The 19,819-nt window shown below is 43.7% G+C and overlaps 1 protein-coding gene across 3 annotated transcripts in view; it reads left to right on the top strand.

Annotated features, from left to right (window-relative positions):
- The window catches only part of LOC137629791 (deoxyribonuclease TATDN1-like), a 92,316-nt gene that overhangs the window by 47,990 nt on the left and 24,507 nt on the right, over positions 1-19,819 (top strand). For all 3 annotated transcript variants that reach the window (XM_068361451.1, XM_068361459.1, XM_068361465.1), the window contains exons 3-4: positions 3,525-3,704; positions 19,505-19,697. In XM_068361451.1, coding sequence (XP_068217552.1) covers positions 3,525-3,704; positions 19,505-19,697 — 373 coding nt within the window. The remainder of the gene's footprint in view (positions 1-3,524; positions 3,705-19,504; positions 19,698-19,819) is intronic.

Below are 19,819 nucleotides of genomic sequence, written 5' to 3'. Positions count from 1 at the left end.
GTTCAATTAGTTCATTATGCATGTTGCATAAGATTTTTCATAATTCTGATCATCCTTTACATTCAGATCTTCCTGGATATTTCCATCCTGTTTGTAATGCTAGGCATGCAGTTAATTCTAATAGTCAGGTCTTTTCCATCGTGAGGCTCAATACTACACAGTTTTCTTGAAGTTTTATTCCAGCTGGGACCAAGTTGTGGAATTATATTCCTAATAGGGTAGTTGAATTGATTGAACTTCAAAGGGCGTCAATGACCTTAGATGTCAGGATGCCAGAAAACTTTTAATCAATCAATTGAACTTCAAAAGTTCAAACTTGCAGTAAATGTTTTCATGTTGAGCTGGCATAAGTCATTTTATGGTGTATATATTAAATATCTGTTTTGATTTTGTTACTGTTTTTAAGATATTTTAATTGTTCATTATTATTTATCCCTGTTGGAGCCCTTAGGCTTATAGTACTGTATCTTGCTTTTCCAACTAGGGTTGTATCTGAGCTAGTGATAATAATAATATGAAATAAAATCTGAGAATGTTCCTACTCATATACAAATTTTATTTTGAAGGTTCTTAAAATATTTGTCTACCTACAATTTATTGACATCGGTTGTTGTACCGTATAGTAACTTAGGTAAGACTGAGCTCGCCTAATAGGGAAAATGTATAACCAGATCATGGATGCCTTTTCCCTATCTATTTCTTTATCTTCCTCTTGGGTATTCATTTTCAAAACCATTGTTACCGTCTTCCCTTCAGTTGATGTGGCTATTCTAGAGAGCATGAAGTCTTGCATGGTGTGCCGACGCCTCCATGTTGACAAATTTTATCTAACTTTTTGTCTAGTCTATGAGTTGTATAAATCATTTCATGTATACTCGTGTACATATTTTTTTTTGTTATCATTATTAAGTTTGTTTTAAGTATGATGATATTATTTTATTGCTTTTAATTCCTATCTGATTCTTGAGGTGCAACAATGTGGTGGAGTTGCTGACCGTAATTCCAGATACCTTTGCCCTTTAAAGCTCTATAAATGGCTATAGGGCCAGGAACACTGCATTAGGTTTTGGGAAATTGATATGATGAAATCTCTTATTTTGACCAAGTTCCTGTCTTGTGGAGACTGAAAAGTGGAGTTCTCAGCCTTGTGTCAAAGTGTCCAGAAAGAGAAGGCTGGGATAGGATATGCGTATTATAAAACCACAACTGACAAGCACTTTGAGAGCTGCAATTATAAGGACCTCAACCCATACTTGGCCTCTGAAATTTCTGAATTTTGCCAACAGTTTGAGACATTTTGTTTTGTCATCCATATGTTAATTTCTATCCCTAGTTATGCAGCATTACTGGATGCAACAAAGTTCTGACTTTAATTGATATTGTTATTATCATATTAATATTATTATTACTAGCTAACGTACAGCCCTAGTTGAAAAAGCAGGATGCTAAAAGCCAAAGGGCTCCAACAGGGAAAATAGCTCTGTGAGGAAAAGAAATAAGAAAACAATTAGAATAGTGTGCTTGAGTGTAACCTCAAGCAAGAGAACTCTAAACTAAGACAGAATTGTGTTGACCAATTGAAAGCGTCCCTGCCTGGCCCCCACTGGACTCAGGTTTGAGTCCCTTTCACACACGATAGTTTCTTTAGTGTGTGTAACCTCACCATCCCTGTTAGCTAATGATTGGGAGTTTGGGGGAGCCTCTAGGGCCACCATCATAGTCATCAGCTGCCTTTGCCTAGCCCTCCCTGGCCCTAGCATGTGTGGAGAGGGCTTGGGCACTGATCATATGTATATATGGCCAGTCTCTAGGATATTGTCCTACTTGCTTGGGCAATGTCTCTGTCCCTTGTCTCTGCCATTCATGGGCGGCCTTTAAACCTCTTGTGGAAGACCATGGTATAGGGGCTATGACACTACTCAGACTAGAGAACAATAGTTTCCTTTTGAAGGCCCAACTGTTAGCAAAGATTGTATGAACAATTCAGCTTCCTTTCGTTCTTTTGGGGACTTGGTTAGAATAGTTGTCCTGATATTGCCACAGCCTTATGCTAGACTGATGTACTTATTGTAGGTTACTAATAGTGTTAAAGTGCAATAAAAAAAACATAAACTAATGCCAAACTGGTATATAAGATAATGATTTGTAAGGTCATATCTTTCCAGAGTAATTGCAGGTACAGTAGTGTACTTTCTTGATAATTGGTTTATTAGGATGTGGAAGTACACATCATGCAGGTTTAAGGATGTCCAGAAGTCCCTCTACTCAGTGGATAACCTCATTCACTCTGCCATCTCAATCTAAGGGACATTTTTGTAGAAATTTACACTAGGTTGATGTTGACGATCTTGCTCCATCGTCCTCCCTATCTTCAGGAGCTAAACCAGAGGACATCATTGTTGTAGCAAATCATTTGCCACCTCGTTAATTGCTTGCTTACCTTGTTGTTCAAAGCCTTTTACCACTGATCTTCCTAATAGTTCTGTAATTTAAGCTCTACTAGGTACAAGGTGAATAGCACCTTGTCTCTAGAAAGAAGTGTCATTAATTGGCACGAATTGTATCTACCATTCACGGTTTTGCTTCACTTTCCTTTTGTGACTTCCAGAATGTTTGTAATCCAGCTCCAATGCTGCTCTTTCCTATGCCTATAAGGAAAGAAGTGGGCTGCCTCCATCTCATATTGATAGATGTTTAAGAAAAATCAAGAGTTTTTATTTTATAAGCCATTATGTGTTCTGTGTTGTGGCTGTTGGTGTATAAATTTCAAAGATTGGTAAGGGAAATATGTGCTCTTAGTAATTTCTTTTGAGAATAAATGATGTTATTGCATGCATTTTAGTTACAGTTGAACCATAAGTTTCCAGATTATGATTAATAAACAGACATCTAAATCTTTTCAATGTAGGTAATACTGATTTAGTCACAAAAATTACACAGTAAATTAGCCAATTTATTTCTGTAAAGTGTGAATGCAGTGTTATTAATTTAAATTATCAGATTACTTAAGTGATAAGTATTAACACTTAATTACAGTATTGCTCTTTTTTTGTATAAAGCAATGAAACTTTTTTTCTTAAATATGATTTGTGACCAAATCAATATTATATATATTAGGTAGGAGATGAGATATCACAAAGCTGTTGGTGAATTATACTTTTTTTTCTCAAATTTTTGCTTTTATTGTTTTCATTTAAATTTGATTTTTTTTAGTACGGTATTGTTTACCACTGTTCAGTGTTTTAACTTTGGACATGAAGTAATTTGTTTTTTGTCACTTGATAATTAATTTTGCTTTAAGCCGAAAACAAGTTGCTTATATCCAAAAGTATTTTTTAGGATTTTATTAGTGATTATCATACATTATCATAATTAATGTTATTACTAGTTAAGTTGGAAAAGCTGGGGGCTATAAACCCAAGGGCCTCGACAGGATAAGTTACCATAATTACAATAATCATGTAGAGAAATTTAGTTGTAAAAGAATTCTGAATCAAGTATTGTTAAGTGTTTTAATTTTACAGACATTGGTGCTAATCTTACCGATGAAATGTACCAAGGGATATACCACGGTAGCAAGAAGCATGAAGCTGATCTGGATCAAGTTTTGAAAAGAGCATGGGATGCAGGACTTGCCAAAATGATTATTACTGGGACGAGCCTCTCTGATAGTAAAACTGCTTTGGAGTTAGCAAAAACCAACGGTAAGTAGAGATATTTTTCGTTTTAAAAATATGAAATCATTTCAGTTGGATTTGTGGTGGCCGATGTGGTAACGTCCTTGACCGGTTAATGCCAGACTGGGGTTCTAGTCCCGATCAACCTCGTTAGTTTCTTTGGTCGCTGCAATCTTACCATCCTTGTGAGCTAAGGATTGGGGGTTTGGAGGAGCCTATAGGTCTATCTGCTGAGTCATCATCAGCCATTACCTCGCCCTCCATAGTCCTAGCTTGGGTGGAGAGGGAACTTGGGTGCTGATCATATGTAAATATATGGTCAGTCTCTAGGGCATTGTCCTACTTGCTAGGGCAATGTCAATGTCCCTTGTCTCTGCCATTCATGATTAGTAGTCTTTAAACCTTTAAATGTTTGCACGTTGAGGATCTTATTATATATTTCCTATACATGTATTGAACACAAAAAACACATTCTGCAATCATTTTATAAACACCAGGTACCTACATCAATAAGCTCCCGTATCAAGTACAGTTCCGTACAGTACAACACTTCATTATTCTGCGACAGAAGCCAATGTAATTTCTGGTAAGACAACATAAATTGGATTATATTTTTGCATGTATACTAAAATAGTTGTCCACTAAAGAAGGTGATGAATGCAAGAGTTGATGGGAGAAGTACAAGAGGAAGGCCAAGGTTTGGGTGGATGGATGGAGTGAAGAAAGCTCTGGGTGATAGGAGGATAGATGTGAGAGAGGCAAGAGAGCGTGCTAGAAATAGGAATGAATGTGATTGTGACGCACTTCCAGTAGGCCTTGCTGCTTCCTCCGGTGCCTTGGATGACCGCGGAGGTAGCAGCAGTAGGGGATTCAGCGTTATGAAGCTTCATCTGTGGTGGATAACGGGGGAGGGTGAGCTGTGGCACCCTAGCAGTACTAGCCGAACTCGGTTGAGTCCCTTGTCAGGCTGGGAGGAACGTAGAGAGGAGAAGTCCCCTTTTTTGTTTTCATTTGTTTGATGTCGGCTACCCCCCAGAATTGGGGGAAGTGCCTTGGTATATGTATGTATGTATGTATGTTCAACTGACATAAAGTGTTATTACTGTACTGTAGAAGAATGCAAAGATAACAAGGCATAAAGCCATCAAAGTTTTAAGAAGCGCATGATGATCTAGAATTAGAATCTGATTTTGCATTTAGCATTTATAACAGTATACAAACATAAAATACATTCACATGTAATTTTTATTATGAGCTGCTTTTGTATAATGAGATCACTAGATTAATTCCAGTTGGTGCAAGATAATGCTGAATAAATTTATTAGCTATGTGGAAAGAGACTGCAAAGAACAGAGACTGTATCCCTTCAGAGTAATGTTTTTTAAAAGATCTCTGGTATTTTTGTATAATGAAGTTCCTTAAGAGAAAGAAAATTTTTTATTTGTATGCGTAAGTAAACATTTTGTTCTTTATAGTATGGAGTGTTTTCAGCGGAGCTTGAAAAACTGTTGAATTCGTTAGCGAGGTAGTTAATGACAGTTAGTGAAATTTGGAAAGTAGCCCCTCCAACTCTCATGTTAAACACTTAATTTTTGTCTTCGGCTGGAACTGACTTAGATTTACTGTTGTGCCTTAATAATAAGATGTTATTACTTTTTTCTCATTACAATTTGAATGTTTGTGTTGGCTATGTCTGTCATCATGGAGGTGAAGCAGGATGTTTGTAAATGCCAGGACAAAAGTGGTTGGTGTACAGAAAGCGAGTCATGGCTATAATGGTGGCCGTACCTCTTTCCCTATGTGCTGTTATGGGGTGGATGACTGATTGTTTGCAGTCATCCCATGTGCCGAGTGGAGATTTTGGCCTCTTGTTTAGTGGCTGGCATTCACTTTGAGGAAGAAAAGGAAGTAAAAAACTGTTCTGCATTATCTTTGGCAACACATGAGCTGTTGATAAAGAAACTGCATAAATTGTGGCCTCCTGTTCAGTGGCTGGTGTTCACTTTGAGGAAGAAAATGAAGCCTAAAGATACACTTTGTTAATAACACCTTTAAGCCATTTGCAAGGTTCATCAAGGCAGAAGAACTGTTTTGAGCAAACACAGTCAGCAGGGACTCGATGTAAAAGTCAGTTATGGTCGTTACACCATTGTGTCCCGTAAAGGTTTCTTCCTTCAGAATTTCACCATCGCTCAACCGGCTCGACATTCAGTGGGACAAGAAACGTCCTGTATTCTGCTCCCCAGTCTTAACCCAATGGCAGTGTTCTAGTACACCTTAGAACATCCCTGGGAATTCTTTAAGCTTACTCCTTTCCACCCACTTTACTGTTTCTCCAATTACAGTCGGTTGATGACATCAAGGCTCAGCATGACCCTGATCGCTCCCGAGCGACCATACACCGGATAGTACAGTGTCTGGACCAGCTGTCTTCTATCCTCCTTAATCAGGGAAACTCCTCAATCTTCTCGGTGAAGGATACCGCTCAGTCCTCGATCCAAGATTTTAATCTAGGATTTAGGGATGAACTCTATGTGAGAATTGCCGAGAATCGTGGAGTTCCTAAGGAGCTCAGGCCGCATGAAATGTTTCACAAGTTTGGAGGCCTTTCAAGAGATGGTTCAGGATTTCGTGGCCAGGACCCATAACCTAGATGTTCACAACTTCAAGTACTCCATTGTCTAAAGAAGTGATTAGCGGGGACCAAGATGACTTGTCTACCTGTCCTTGGAGGACACTATGACTTCCTACAGCAGTAGAAGAATAAGAGCAAATATCCTTGAACACAGTTTCTTTCTGGCTCTGCAGGACAGTCAGATGTACTTTTCCGGCAAGGGATGAGACAAAGGGACCATTCTGTATTCGAGTGCATGAAATCAGACACATTGGATCTATCCTAGCTCTCAGGAGGAACCTATCTTGAGTTCATTTCTTGAAGACAAGAGTCGGGTAACAACAGACAACCTTCTCTGACCATCACCTACTTGAGTATACCCGCTGGTCCCTAGATACCCGCATACTTGGCCCGATGGTAGGTGCACAGCAGGTCCTGTAGCCATCATAGCTCCTTTACGGGAGAAGAAATGCCTCGTCTAAAATAGCGGTCGTTGTATGACGTAAGTCTAGAATGAGAGGTAAGATCGGCTGATCTTTTTATCTCTTCTTTCTTCCCTTTCCTTGGGGGTAAAGCAGTCACCTGGTTATTTTCCAGATCGGACGCTTGATGCAAGTAAGCCACATGATCAAGCATCTTTTCTTAACAGATAAGTTCTGTTTTGGAGTACCTCCCCCATCCTCGCAGATGAGGGGGAGGATGACTAAATTTATGGAAGTCTATTTCTTTTAAGTGACCATACATCCAGACAACATATCCTCCATACGGATATACAGTAGGTTTTGCCATGACAGTCTACTAATCCCTGGTAGTAATATAGCCTAATACGTGCCTTGTCTTCATGCCCAGGAATTTTGACAGGAGTCATTGTAGTGGTTTGCGGACTGTGGCCAGAGGTAGCACCCGAACTGCCTAGTGTCCGAATGCCGACCACAACCCGACGTTCACTACACAACAAATATACAATGGTGGAATACCCAAAAAACCTAAGTAACAGGTCAAGAGAACGGAGCTCTGGGCACCACCCCTTGATTTATACTGGGCAAGGGGACCCAGCTTGAACCTTGTTATTTATTATAACTTTCCTTCTCTTGCCTTTGGCCTGCTGATTATATGTAAAGGTATAAGAACATTAGGTGAAAGGGAATATTATAATTAATAAAGGAACACACTGTGGGAGGAAAGAATTATGATAAATTACTGTACTTAAGAGATCGTAAAAAACAGGGGCTGGGGAAAAGAAGCCGTGGTGGGAGGTTTTCTGAAATGAAATGCTGTATACATAAAACACAAGAAAATAACATTTATTTTTGAAACAAGCGTTAAGGTTATGTTAGCATGGACCCATCAATCAAAATAGAAAATTATAGGCAAAATTAGCATTCCTTTACGTCAAACTTTAGCATCCGGGTAATAAGATAAACAAATTAATCAAACAAGATTTCCACAGGTGGGGCACTCATAAGTGTTCCTATACAGTTCAAGTATAACCAGGGGCACTTCTAACCGTGTATCTATTTGGGCAAGTACCAGTATGCCATCTCAATAGTTCCAGTTAACTATTAATGTTTATGACACCTAAACGTTTGACTGTCTCCACAAAAAGACGGTTTGTTCCGTAACCGAAATACAAACCACGCTATTTACACAGGGTTTACCTTTTAGCGCAGCTGAAATGGCGAGCCATTAGAATTTAACGAGGGTGTATTACCCCCGCGCTAGTTAGCGGGGGGTAGGGGAGTGGTAGCTAGCTACCCCTCCCCTCCCTCACACACAGATGAATGCTCACTTTCACTTTTGGCTCGGACTGTGACAGACGTCTCTGTCTTGGTCCTCTCTTGGCAGCCATTGTTTGTTTTGTCTTTACTTAATCGCTTACTTTTCATTTACTCAATATATATGTAAACATGTTTTCATGTTTGTATACATATTTGAGTATAGAAATCAGTAAGTTTCCTTTTCAGATTTGTGTGTGTAGTGTACTTATCTACGTGGTGTCCTCGGCAGTTGGCCGCCACGGCGTTATGGGTGGCGATCGAGTTTGACTTATGTCTTTCTCTCTCTCTCTCTCTCTCTTGAGGTCGTTCACCCTTTTACTACGTGTTACTACGCCCTTGTAGCTTCCTTTCCGTGTGGGGGGGTTTCTACGCTGTACGTTTGTCTCAATTAGTTTATGAATCTAATTGTATTTGTTGATTTTTCAGCTTTGTAGAACTATTCCTTTCGGGGTTTTCGTTCTTTCTTTAGTGTTCATTTATTTTTAAATTACATAATTACATAGTTACATAATTATAATTGTTATAATTCTGTTTTGGTTACAGCTCTCCTTCTGTGAGTGTAAGTGGTTGTGAGGGCACGTGCCTTTTGTGTAATTCTTGTTTCCTTTCCCTCGGGATTCCTCTTCGGAGCCTTCCCGGGGGAATGAATGTGTACTAATGTTTTTTTGTTTTATTTTTTTACAGTTACCGATCTACTATGAGATTCAGGGCCTCTGTAACACTGTTTTTTTCGCAATAACTTTTTTTCTATGAATTTCATAAATATAACGCTTATTCAGAATGCACATTGTATCTACACATAAATTTTGACTATATTCTGCATTACGTAGGTTGAATAAATTTGGTACTTTATTAAGTAAAAGTGACGATTTTTGAAGACGGGCCAACTTACTCAGAGAAAAGGTTTCGAACGCACTCGTTACGTAACTTATGACGGCATTTCTTCTCTCTTTCTCGATCGATGATTGGTTATAAGTAACGAAGGCTATACCTCTGCCAACAATAACACAAAAGTGTAAATAAAAGCAAAGCAGTACACCTTTATGAACTCTGAAACCTCTCCACTGAGAATTATCATAATGAACAAACGAACAAAATATGTTAATAAATACAAAAACACTTCGATTATTTGTCTAACTCCCAAAATAAGTTTCCTAAGAAATTACAGTCTACTTTATAGCTCACAATCAGACTGACAAGGTGTAGGGAATAGTTGGTAATTTTCAAAAACGTAGTAGACAAGCTTGATTTGATAACTGCTATATCCAATGTCAAGCAATTTTTATTTATTGTCTATCTACCGATCTATTTACTGTAAAAAAAAAAAAAAAATAGCCGGTACTGTATTTTGCTTTAAACTTTCACCAATAATTATCGTCAGAATGATGACTTCATGAGGCTCCACCCACTTTAGCCTCGTTATAATTCTGGATAACACTGAAGGCTATCATGGGCATTGTTGGATCAGAAAATTAAAATTCTGGCTATAAAAACTTATTTCTCGAGTAGTTGTAAGAAGTGCTAAATGATCCTCAAGGATCCCAGCAGTTGGCCTAAACGTTTAATTCATGTATACTACTGTTGCGGCACTACTGCTACAGTAGTATTACTACGCTAGCACAGATACCCCACCCACATTTATGTATCGTTCCGCCATTCATAAAGTCTGTGTCATTTTTTTTCACTGTGCAATAAGCCATGGCCTCCTCAGAATTTAAGTTTTATATTAGATGATAGGCTATTTCATTAAGCTGACAAATTTATGGCAACTGGGTATGTTATTGCCGATGTTGAAGCTAAAGATAAAGTTTGGTATCATTCCTTCATTGCATTATCATCTTTACTACTATTTGTTTTGCTACATGTAGTAATTATTTTAAAGGATAAATGAATTATGTTCACTTTACTCCTATAAATTCCCATAAGATGTACAAATAAAACTCCTAAAACTATTCATGATTTATTTACAAAATGCAGTCATGCCCAAAACATAGCCAACACGGTCGTACGGCCTAAGAAGAAGAAAAAAAAAAATTATATCGGATGATCCGTTGGTCTGATGGAGAGTTTAGCACAAAATTCTCATTTTAACAAAAATAGTTATATCAAGACTGTTTACATACAATCTCTCTCTCTCTCTCTCTCTCTCTCTCTCTCTCTCTCTCTCTCTCTCTCTCTCTCTCTCTCTCTCTCTCTCTCTCTTTCTTTTGGTGGCATAGTGAATAGTTAATGGAAATGTTCAAAAGCCTGAGTGACATTACAAGTATTATAATCATATTACGCTAAATACAAATCAGACCATAAACATTGGATTTAAACTAGAAACTGAATAATTACCTATTCAGGCTATAGTAAATATAGCCATGGGATTTCTCTTGACTGTATAAAGTTGCAAGTCGTAAGATAAATGCAGTTTTGCAACCACAGGGGCAATTCCAAATCCTGCTAGCCATTCTTGACTGTTATGGGTTCCAGAGCCGATGGAAGAAGGTGAATGGGTGTCCGGTGGATGGGCGAGGCAAAATTTTGTCAAAAGGTGTTTACATTGCTTACGTAATGAATGTTTTCGACTCTTGGCTCGTTATCACTGGCCATGGTGTCGGCTAGATAATTTTTACTCTATAAAAATTAAAACTATCGGGTTTAGGTTATTGAAAATGCTGACAAAATTTGTGTGTGGTTGTAAAATATACATATGTCAACTTTCAGCTACATGCCTTGATAAGGAGCAAAGTCCAAAAAACCGTGTTACAGAGGCCCTGAATCTCATAGTAGTTCGTTTCTGTAATATGGCAACGGTGTGAGCTGTCTTGTTGAGTCCTGGGGATTCGGCTGTTGCTGCCTCCCCCCTTGTGTTTTCGTCAAGGGCGTGTCTCCTTCTACTGGAAGTACTCCCGTGACGACGGACAGCTCTCCAGTTCATTTTAGAACTCTCAGGAGGCTTGCCTCCTTGGGCAGGTAACTTTCCTTCCGAGGGAAGTTTTTCCTGTCCAGGCTTGAGTTTTTCCCCTTATGGAGGGTTCTCCTCTTGCCTTTTTTTTCGTGCGACTATGCTCTTGGTGCTGAGTGGTCACACCTGCAGTTTCGCTCAAGGGGCTGGGCAACTGCAGGAGCTCCTCTTCGGAGGATTGCTCCTTTTATGTCACTGCTGACCAGTCTCTTCTACGAAGTGTTTTTCTTTCGTTCGCGAGAGAGTACACTCATAGAGACTCCTCTTCGGAGGTTTCTTCTGTTGCTGTTGCTGTTGGCCTCCCTCGCTGTAAGGCCCACCGTCCGCCTCGTCGTAAGGGCCTCTCATCTCCCTATAAGGGTGCTTGAGGCGCCTTTTTGAATCTCCGTTTGCAGCCTACAACTCCTTTTTCTCGATCTTCCGCCTTGGTGCAGATGGACAGCAGTCTGATCTCGTCTTCCGACGGGCAACGGTCTTCCTGACGGACAACGGTCTTCCCGACGGACAGCGGTCTTCCGACGGACATCAGTCTCCCGGCGGACAACGATCCCTTCGGGGCAAAGGGTTGCCTCCCACGGGGGTTCTTCCCTTGCGTGTCAGGGTCTCCCTGCGCGCCCTTCTGCTGTGTTCTCTCCTGCTCCTGCTCAGTGTTAATGCACAGGCGCTCTTCTGCTCATCAGCGCTCTCCTGTTCGTCAGCGCTTTCATGATGATCATCCCTGCTGTTCCTGTTGGTTCCTGTTACGCGCCCTGTGCGCCCACATTCGCCCTCGCGATCTAGAACTTCGGTTCAGGTCGGGGTCAAGGACTCTTCTTCTATACGCAGGCTTCCACGCGTAGCCTTCTGCTCGTCAGCGATCATCAGCTCGCCAGCGATCATCAGCTCGCCAGCGATCACCTGTCTCTCGGCGATCTCCGGATCGCCCGCGTGTGTTACAGCCGGCACGCCAATGTTCTCCAACTCTTCTGAAGGAACATGGTTCGCCAGCTACTAGCTCACCTGCGGATGCTGATCGCCATCGCGCGACCCTCAACTGCGGATGCTGATCGCCATCGCGCGACCCTCAACTGCGGATGCTGATCGCCATCGCGCGACCCTCAACTGCGGATGCTGATCGCCATCGCGCGACCCTCAACTGCGGATGCTGATCGCCATCGCGCGACCCTGAACTGCGGATGCTGATCGCCATCGCGCGACCCTGAACTGCGGATGCTGATCGCCATCGCGCGACCCTGAACTGCGGATGCTGATCGCCATCGCGCGACCCTCAACTGCAGAGGCTGATCGCCATCGCGCGACCGCACACCTGATCGCCATCGCGCGACCCTGCGCATGCTGATAGCCATCGCGCGATCGCCCACCTGCAGAGGCTGCTCGCCATCGCGCGACCGCCCATCTGCGCATGCTGATCACCATCGCGCGATCGCCCTCCTGCACATGCTGCTCGCGATCGCTCACCTTCGCATATTGCTCGCCAACGCACGATCGCTCACCTGCGCATGCTGCTCGACCATCGCGTCGGCATAACACAACGCGCCATCACCAACCTGCGCGTTAGCGCTCACCAGCTCACCACCGATCGCTTGTTGATCCATATCGCCAGCGGTCTTCCTCGCCCACGCGGCAGCGCGTTTCCTCGCCATCGCGCTAACGCTTGCGTTCGCCGCCTCGGACTCGCGCTCATCCACCTGCCCACCCTCACGACCGCTCGCCTGCGCGACCGCTCGCCTGCGCGCCCGCGCGAATGCTTGCCTGTGCGCCCGCGCGACCATTCGCCTGCACGCCCATGTGCCTGCACGTCTACGCTCATGCGCGTCCGCGCCCATGCTCTCCAATGTTCGCCCACGCGCGAACCAACGGTTTTCCATCAAGTGGACGGATGGTGTTCCGTCGCGCGAACCTACAGTGTTTCTTCGCACAAACGTCGGCTTATTTCTTGCAGTATCCATTGCTCGTTTATGGGTTATCGCTCGCCGACCACCAGCTCTCGCCCTTCCTACCACGCTCGCCCTCCTTCTGCGCTCCTTCGCTCACCTTCGTTTGCGTTACCGCGCATGGGCGCTTCCATGTTCGCCTACGCGAAAATCTTTGAATTACCGTCGCGCGAGCTCCAGGGCGATTGCGACCACGATTCCCAATGGGGTTTTCGCAGCATGGCCAGCCTGGCGAGTTCTTCTGGAGCGTATTTCCAGAACACGGCCTCACCCCGTAAACGCAGAGCATGGCACTTGCAAGAATAGGAGAAACTTAAGGGAGATCTGAGCAACACTCCTCTTTCCTGAACCTGGTTAGCCCTTCCCTGTCATTCCCTGGAAGGATTTTTGGCGGGGGGGCTTTCCGTTCGAGATTTCTCCATCGGACAAGGGGTGACTGCTTACCCCTTCCTCTGGGAGCTTACCAGGTTCTTTCCCTCCTCGGTTACGGCCCGAGGTTTGGTTCAAGGAAGCTACAGGAAGAGCATGGGTACCTTCCTCCTCTCGAGCTCAGGCACCTTGGCCTTTCGTCGTTAAGTATCTAACTTGCGGACAAGCTCGATGTTGTACCATCTGGACGCGCTGACTGAGGGCTTCCTTCGGGTGTCTCATCTGTGGAGGTCAACGACCTCAGACACCCTTCCATCCTTGAGAAGAGTTTGTTTGTGCCCAAGGACAGAGACTTAGACAGCGGCTGTGCGGAGGAAATCGACTTCCATTTTCACTCCTCCAAGGCGCTTTCTTCCAGACTCTGCAGGGCTCCAGCGCCCTTTTCTTTCAATCACGTCGGCCTAAGTTATCAGCTACGACAACTGGGACAAGGTGTCCAATTGCAGTTTCCTCCTGTCAGGAACAGATGGCACGGGAGACTCCCCCGGGGGGGCATAGTCCTAAAAGGAGTTCACGAACTCTAGGATTGCAGGTTTTTCTCTGGGAGGATGCTTAAGGTTACTCATCCGAATGACAGCTTCCCGATGCCCATTCCCGCACATTCTCTGTGATCAGCCAAGGATATCGCGCCTGCCGTCTCTGTCAGCAAATTCAGTGTCTCTGAACCTCTATGCCATAGCGTCAGCAGAGTTGCCTGGTTGGGCAGAATGATCCATACCTTATGCGGAGGTCTTCCTTAGGATCATCGACGGCTTCACCCCCGGCTCCTCAGTCGATCCTTTCTTGTAAGAAAGGATCTGAGAGGGGATGTCCTTAGTCGACCTCTCAGCCCTGAACAAGTTTGTCGAACAAACTTCGGCCAGCGTAGACCAGCAGAATCGATCAGACTGGTAACGAGGCGACAGGACTCCTTAAACCCTGGATCGGAAGGACGGGTACTTTCAGTTTCCATTCCATCCATCTTCCAGGGTGCTCGTCGAATTCAGCCTAGACTGCAAGTATTCCTGCTTATGATGCAGTGTGGCTATCCCGCCGTGGCATAGCAGGTTTGTTTCCCCAGAGAACTCTCCCTGCCTTCCTCTTGGCCGCTCAGGTGCAGGCTTCCGCCTCCTCTGCTGTTTGGAGGGCTGGTCAACTCCGGTAGGCTCGGGTTCGACCTTCTTCAGCGCCGGGACAAGCTTCCGGATGCTTACCATGAGTGTGGGCTCATGGTATTTTGCTTGGAGCCTTCTATTCCTCTGCCTCAACATCTGGAGTATCTGGCCATGATATTGAGTCAACGGCCTTACCACGTTGGAAACCCCGCTTCTCGTCCGTCCAGCGAGGTTAAGCAACGTCGGTACTTGGATGGGTGACCACCTGGGGACGCCAGATTCTGTTACCACATCCTCCGAGCCTTCCTTTCGGTTGACTGTGGCAAGACTGAGGAGAGTCGCAGTACCTGTTCTCAGTCAAGCAGAGCTTTCAGCCCTACCTTGGAACGTTTCCTAGTTCTCCTTTCCTCATTGACCCGTCTATAGTCCGAACGGTCGCCTCAGGATAAGTTCCATGTGGGGCGATCCAAGTTCCGGTGGCTTCAGGCAATGTTTAACCGGACTTCCTGGCCCTTATGGGACCAGCGGAACTATTAGACCTGCAATGGGTGTTGACCTATGGAGCCTCTTGATGGTAGTGGATATTCTCGTCCTTTCCCCACATTCTTGATGCTGTTCTCGGACTCGTCAAAGGAAAGGGGGGGGGCATGTTCCGGTCCAGGCCTATGGTCAAGACCTGAAGGATACCTCTCCATCATTCAGGCAGGCTTAGGGGCCTTAGTCTGGCCCCTCTACAGATCCTACAGCTCCTGCCGAGTCGCCCCGTGCGCGTCGACTTCATGATTCTGGCGTATTCTAACCAGCAGGGGACGCATTTTCACACCTTCACATCTTGCAGTAGAGATACCGGGATGATTGAGATTCTCTCAATACCACCATCGGCTCTCTCATTCCAGGCAGGGGAATGTTCTCTCAGACTATCCGAGCAGAGCCTCGTAGAGAGAGTGTACCTGGGGGTCTTTGACCTTGGGTAACCAGCAAGTACTGGTCTGGGGGACCTGATCGCGACAGCTTGGAACCTCAAGCTTCCGCTATTCTTCCCCCCAGTCTCAGACCCCGAGACTCTGGCAAGATGCATTCCGGTGATGGTGGGACAACTTCGACGCCTGCGTCTTCCCTCCCTTTTGTCTGTGGACAATGGGTCTCAACAAGACCAGGTTGTCTGTCAACCTTTCAATGGGAGAGCTCCACTGGGACTATGCGCCGAACGGTTTCTGGACCCTCTGCTTCCCCTGACGGAACTCCCGGGAGAGCTTCTCCCACGGCGCAGACTACTCAAGCAACCACACTCCGACATCTCTCCCGAACCGGGGCGTCGCTTCGGCTTCATGCCTGAAGACACTACGCCTCCTCCTCAAGAAGAGACAACCCGCTACAGTCGCGGTATGGAGGTCGCGTCATCTGCGATAGTCATCCACAGGGGTCTCCCAGGCAAAGTGAAGAGTCTAAGGTGGTTGGTGCCGTGGGAGATATACCTCTTCCCTTGAGGCCTCTTCTCCAGCAATAACGGTCTTATTGCCTTTCGGCGGGAGGAAACTCCTTTCCGCTCTCGGCAATGAAGCCTGTCGCTCAGCCTTTCCCAGACCTTCAGGCTTAAAGGAATAACTTTTTCCTTCCCGCTGGATCTATCCTCGCTCATGCGAAGCTACGATCGTCCCTGCCCTAGTCGGAGGAAGACCTCCAACTTGGAGCATGGCTCGGACTTTTAGTCCTTTAAGAGATCTTCTCAAGACCCTTTTACGACAGGCCTCGGATTGTATTCCGCCTTGGGTCTTCTGCTCACTCTGGCCACGGCCAGTGTGTAAGCAATCTTCTTGGTCTCTTACGACTCCCCCCTTTCTAAGGAAGAGGGGAAGCCAACATTCAGGCTCGCTCCTGAGTTGTTGGCTAGACTCAGAATCTGGGGGTCCCTGCCCTTCGGTCCGATTCATTCAAGATTTCAAGTCTCCATTCTGTATCTGATGTCCCAAGACCTTCTCTTTTTTGCCAGTAAAGGAATCGAGAGGTTAGCGCTGGGAACAGCTGCAGTTTGTCCTCAGTTGCAGCCGATTTGGGAGCACAAGGAGGACATGGGGGGAGAGTCACCAGTATACCTCTTCAGCCCGGACTCAAGGACATTCATCTCGACCTGTCTCCAGACCCTCCCCCGTCACGTCGCCCTACAGCACGATGTTGGATACATCGCAACGTCCCTCGCCTTCGAGTAATACTACTCTGTGACGCAGGTGCTACAAGCTGGAGTCTGGAAGCGTCTAATGACCTTCGCAGCCCGCTTCCTGCAGGGCGTGACCCACAGGAGTCTCGATACGTTTTCTATCGCTCTGTGGTGGCTACACAACAGCTGGTCTAACCTCAGGCTCCTTTTTGGACAGGTAGCAGAAGGTTGAGGGCATTGTTATCAGGTTTTAGTCTGCATGAACGAAAGAAGTATGTCTGGCCCTTACTTCTTTCTTCATCATCCCCTCTACGGGGAAGCAGCATCCTGGTCTCTGCATAGCTGACCTCGAACCTCTGCAGGTAAACCATGCTTCCTTGTGTTCCGAGTATTGAGTCAATACTGTCGCGTCCCCCATACCCTGACGAGGTGGTATTGGGAACGTCCTAACCCAGAGTTCCTTCTGGAACTCCAGGTCAACTGCCTAGGACGGGTCACACTTCTTCCTTCACACACAAGCTTACGTAGGCCACATGGTTCCTTGCGAAGCAAGGAACTTGTGAGGTGCAGGGACTCCTTTTATCGAGTGCTACTCACTCGGATTCTGAGTCCCCGGGTAAAGCCAAAGCCAGTATGGCTGGGGACTTTCCACCCTACCTAAGGGGTAAGTCACCCTGTGTAAATAGCGTGGTTTGTATTTCGGTTACGGAACAAATGACAAATTCGAAGATAATTTGTATTTTTCCTAACCATACAAACCTTAGCTATTTACTCTACACACATTTGCCCGCCAGCCCTGTCCCCCAAGACAAGTCCTACCTCTAAGTGAAAGTGAGCATTCATCTGTGTGTGAGGGAGGGGAGGGGTAGCTAGCTACCACTCCCCTACCCCCCCCGCTAACTAGCGCGGGGGTAATACACCCTCGTTAAATTCTAATGGCTCGCCATTTCAGCTGCGCTAAAAGGTAAACCCTGTGTAAATAGCTAAGGTTTGTATGGTTAGGAAAAATACAAATTATCTTCGAATTTGTCATTTTAGGCTCCCTTACGTTCACTTGGTTCTGGGGCAGACATTTAAAAAAACTGTCCATCACTAAGTTCCAGTATGGAATCACCTTTTGTGATCTGGTGATGTGGAGTAGCAATATCTTGATCCTTGTTGATGAAATCTTGGATTTGCAAGGTTTTCAACTGTCGAAGCTCTTTTTCAACTGAACTGAAAATACTGAAGAAGGGCCGTGCCTGATGTCAAAACTCCTCTAATGACAACATCTAGCTGAGCATTGAAAATTGAGTTCAGTTGCCTCTCTAAAAAACCCTACAGAGAGTAGGGCGTGCTGCAAAAACAAATGTGGTTAGACAACTGGTAGGACCAAAAAATATTACAATACCCCTTAGAATTATAAATAATGCTTCCATTCATGACTTTCTGTTATAGAAATAAATGAATTTGTTGCTGGCAAAATATGTAAACCTATTTAAGAAAAATTGAAATCTTTACAGTGAATATAAGGAAAATCATTATAGTATGGTACTGGGGCAGAATATCAGACATTATGACAAAAGGGAATTGATAATGAGAGTTACTTTAAAACATATATAACCCAAGCTTGTTATATGTGGAAATGGTTTATATTTTTCCCAACTATTATTAATTTTTTTCACATCATCACTTTCACTAGGATCAAAGTGTTTTGACATTTCCCCGGGAAAGTAAATCGGCCAGTTTGGTAATAGGGACTTCCTCTCTAATAAGGATAAGTCTCCTATTAAAAGACTTAGGTTTGTATCTGTGTTGGAACAAAAAGCAATATGTATTTCTCTTAACGATGCAAACCTAAATCGTTTAAGTTATACTTCCCGCCTCAACCCCCCTGCAAGTCCTAGATTTAAATTTGAAATGGGAACTTGGTGGACTGTCAAGTGGGCTGGACTTACCCACCACCCTCCAGTTAAATGCAGCCACTTCGTTAAGTATTAACAGCCGTATCCAGTATCGCTGAAAGCATACAATATTCTTATCAAAGGACCCAGGTTTGTATAGTAAGAAAACACACGAATTACTCTTAAGACTTGGGAGTTTTTTCTTATGATCACATTCTTATTGAACAAGTAGAAAATTTCTGCATATTAACCCTTTTACCCCCAAAGGACGTACTGGTACGTTTCACAAAACTCATCCCTTTACCCCCATGGACGTACCGGTACGTCCTTGCAAAAAAATGCTATTTAAATTTTATTTTGCATATTTTTGATAATTTTTTGAGAAACTTCAGGCATTTTCCAAGAGAATGAAACCAACCTGACCTCTCTATGTCAAAAATTAAGGCTGTTAGAGCAATTTAAAAAAGATATACTGCAAAATGTGCTTGAAAAAAAATAACCCCTGGGGGTTAAGGGTTGGAAATTTCCAAATAGCCTGGGGGTAAAAGGGTTAAAATATCCTATTGTGAAAGAATGTAAGAAAAGGGTAATAAAGCCTAATATAAAATTGTAAAATACAGGTGGCCATGAAAAATTAGCAAACAAATATACAGGTACTTTACAGTACAGTAAGTAAATTCAGAGGTAAAATATTACAGAGCTTTAGATTTTTTGTTATTTTTCTAATAATCTGTACAGCATTACAATTCTTATGGTATTTAGATGATTATTGTGATTTAATTATGAATTAAGAATATTGAATATGAATCAAATTAGAGTTATTTTCTCTAGAGCACAGTATGGCCTTAAGAATTATATGCGTAAACCATTCTCAATTGAAAATTGTTCCATAATTTCATCATTGTCAACTTTTTTTATGATACCACTACTCCTATTGATGAGTAAAAGGACTAGGAAGTTTATAACAAAATTTTTCTATTATCTCCACAGAACATCTATTTAGCACCGTGGGTTGTCATCCGACTCGTTGCGGAGAGTTTGAGAAAGATGATACTGATCCTGACTCTTACTTGGAGGGGTTACTCCAGTTAGCCCTGGACAATAGAGAGAATGTCGTTGCTATTGGAGAATGCGGTCTCGATTACGACCGGACGCAGTTTTGCGCTCCAGATGTTCAAAGAAAGTAATTGTTACTAAACCTTTTTGTATGGTACAGAAGGTCCTCAAATTACTAACGTTCGAAGATACAAACGCAAATCCAACTGAAAATAATAGTGATAAGATAAAGAAACGCTGTAATAAAAC

The sequence above is a fragment of the Palaemon carinicauda genome, chromosome 2 (assembly GCF_036898095.1).
Source record: "Palaemon carinicauda isolate YSFRI2023 chromosome 2, ASM3689809v2, whole genome shotgun sequence".
Classification (NCBI taxonomy): Eukaryota; Metazoa; Arthropoda; class Malacostraca; order Decapoda; family Palaemonidae; genus Palaemon; species Palaemon carinicauda.
Note: the sequence above shows the minus strand (reverse complement) of the source record. Positions and strands in the feature narration are given on the sequence as shown.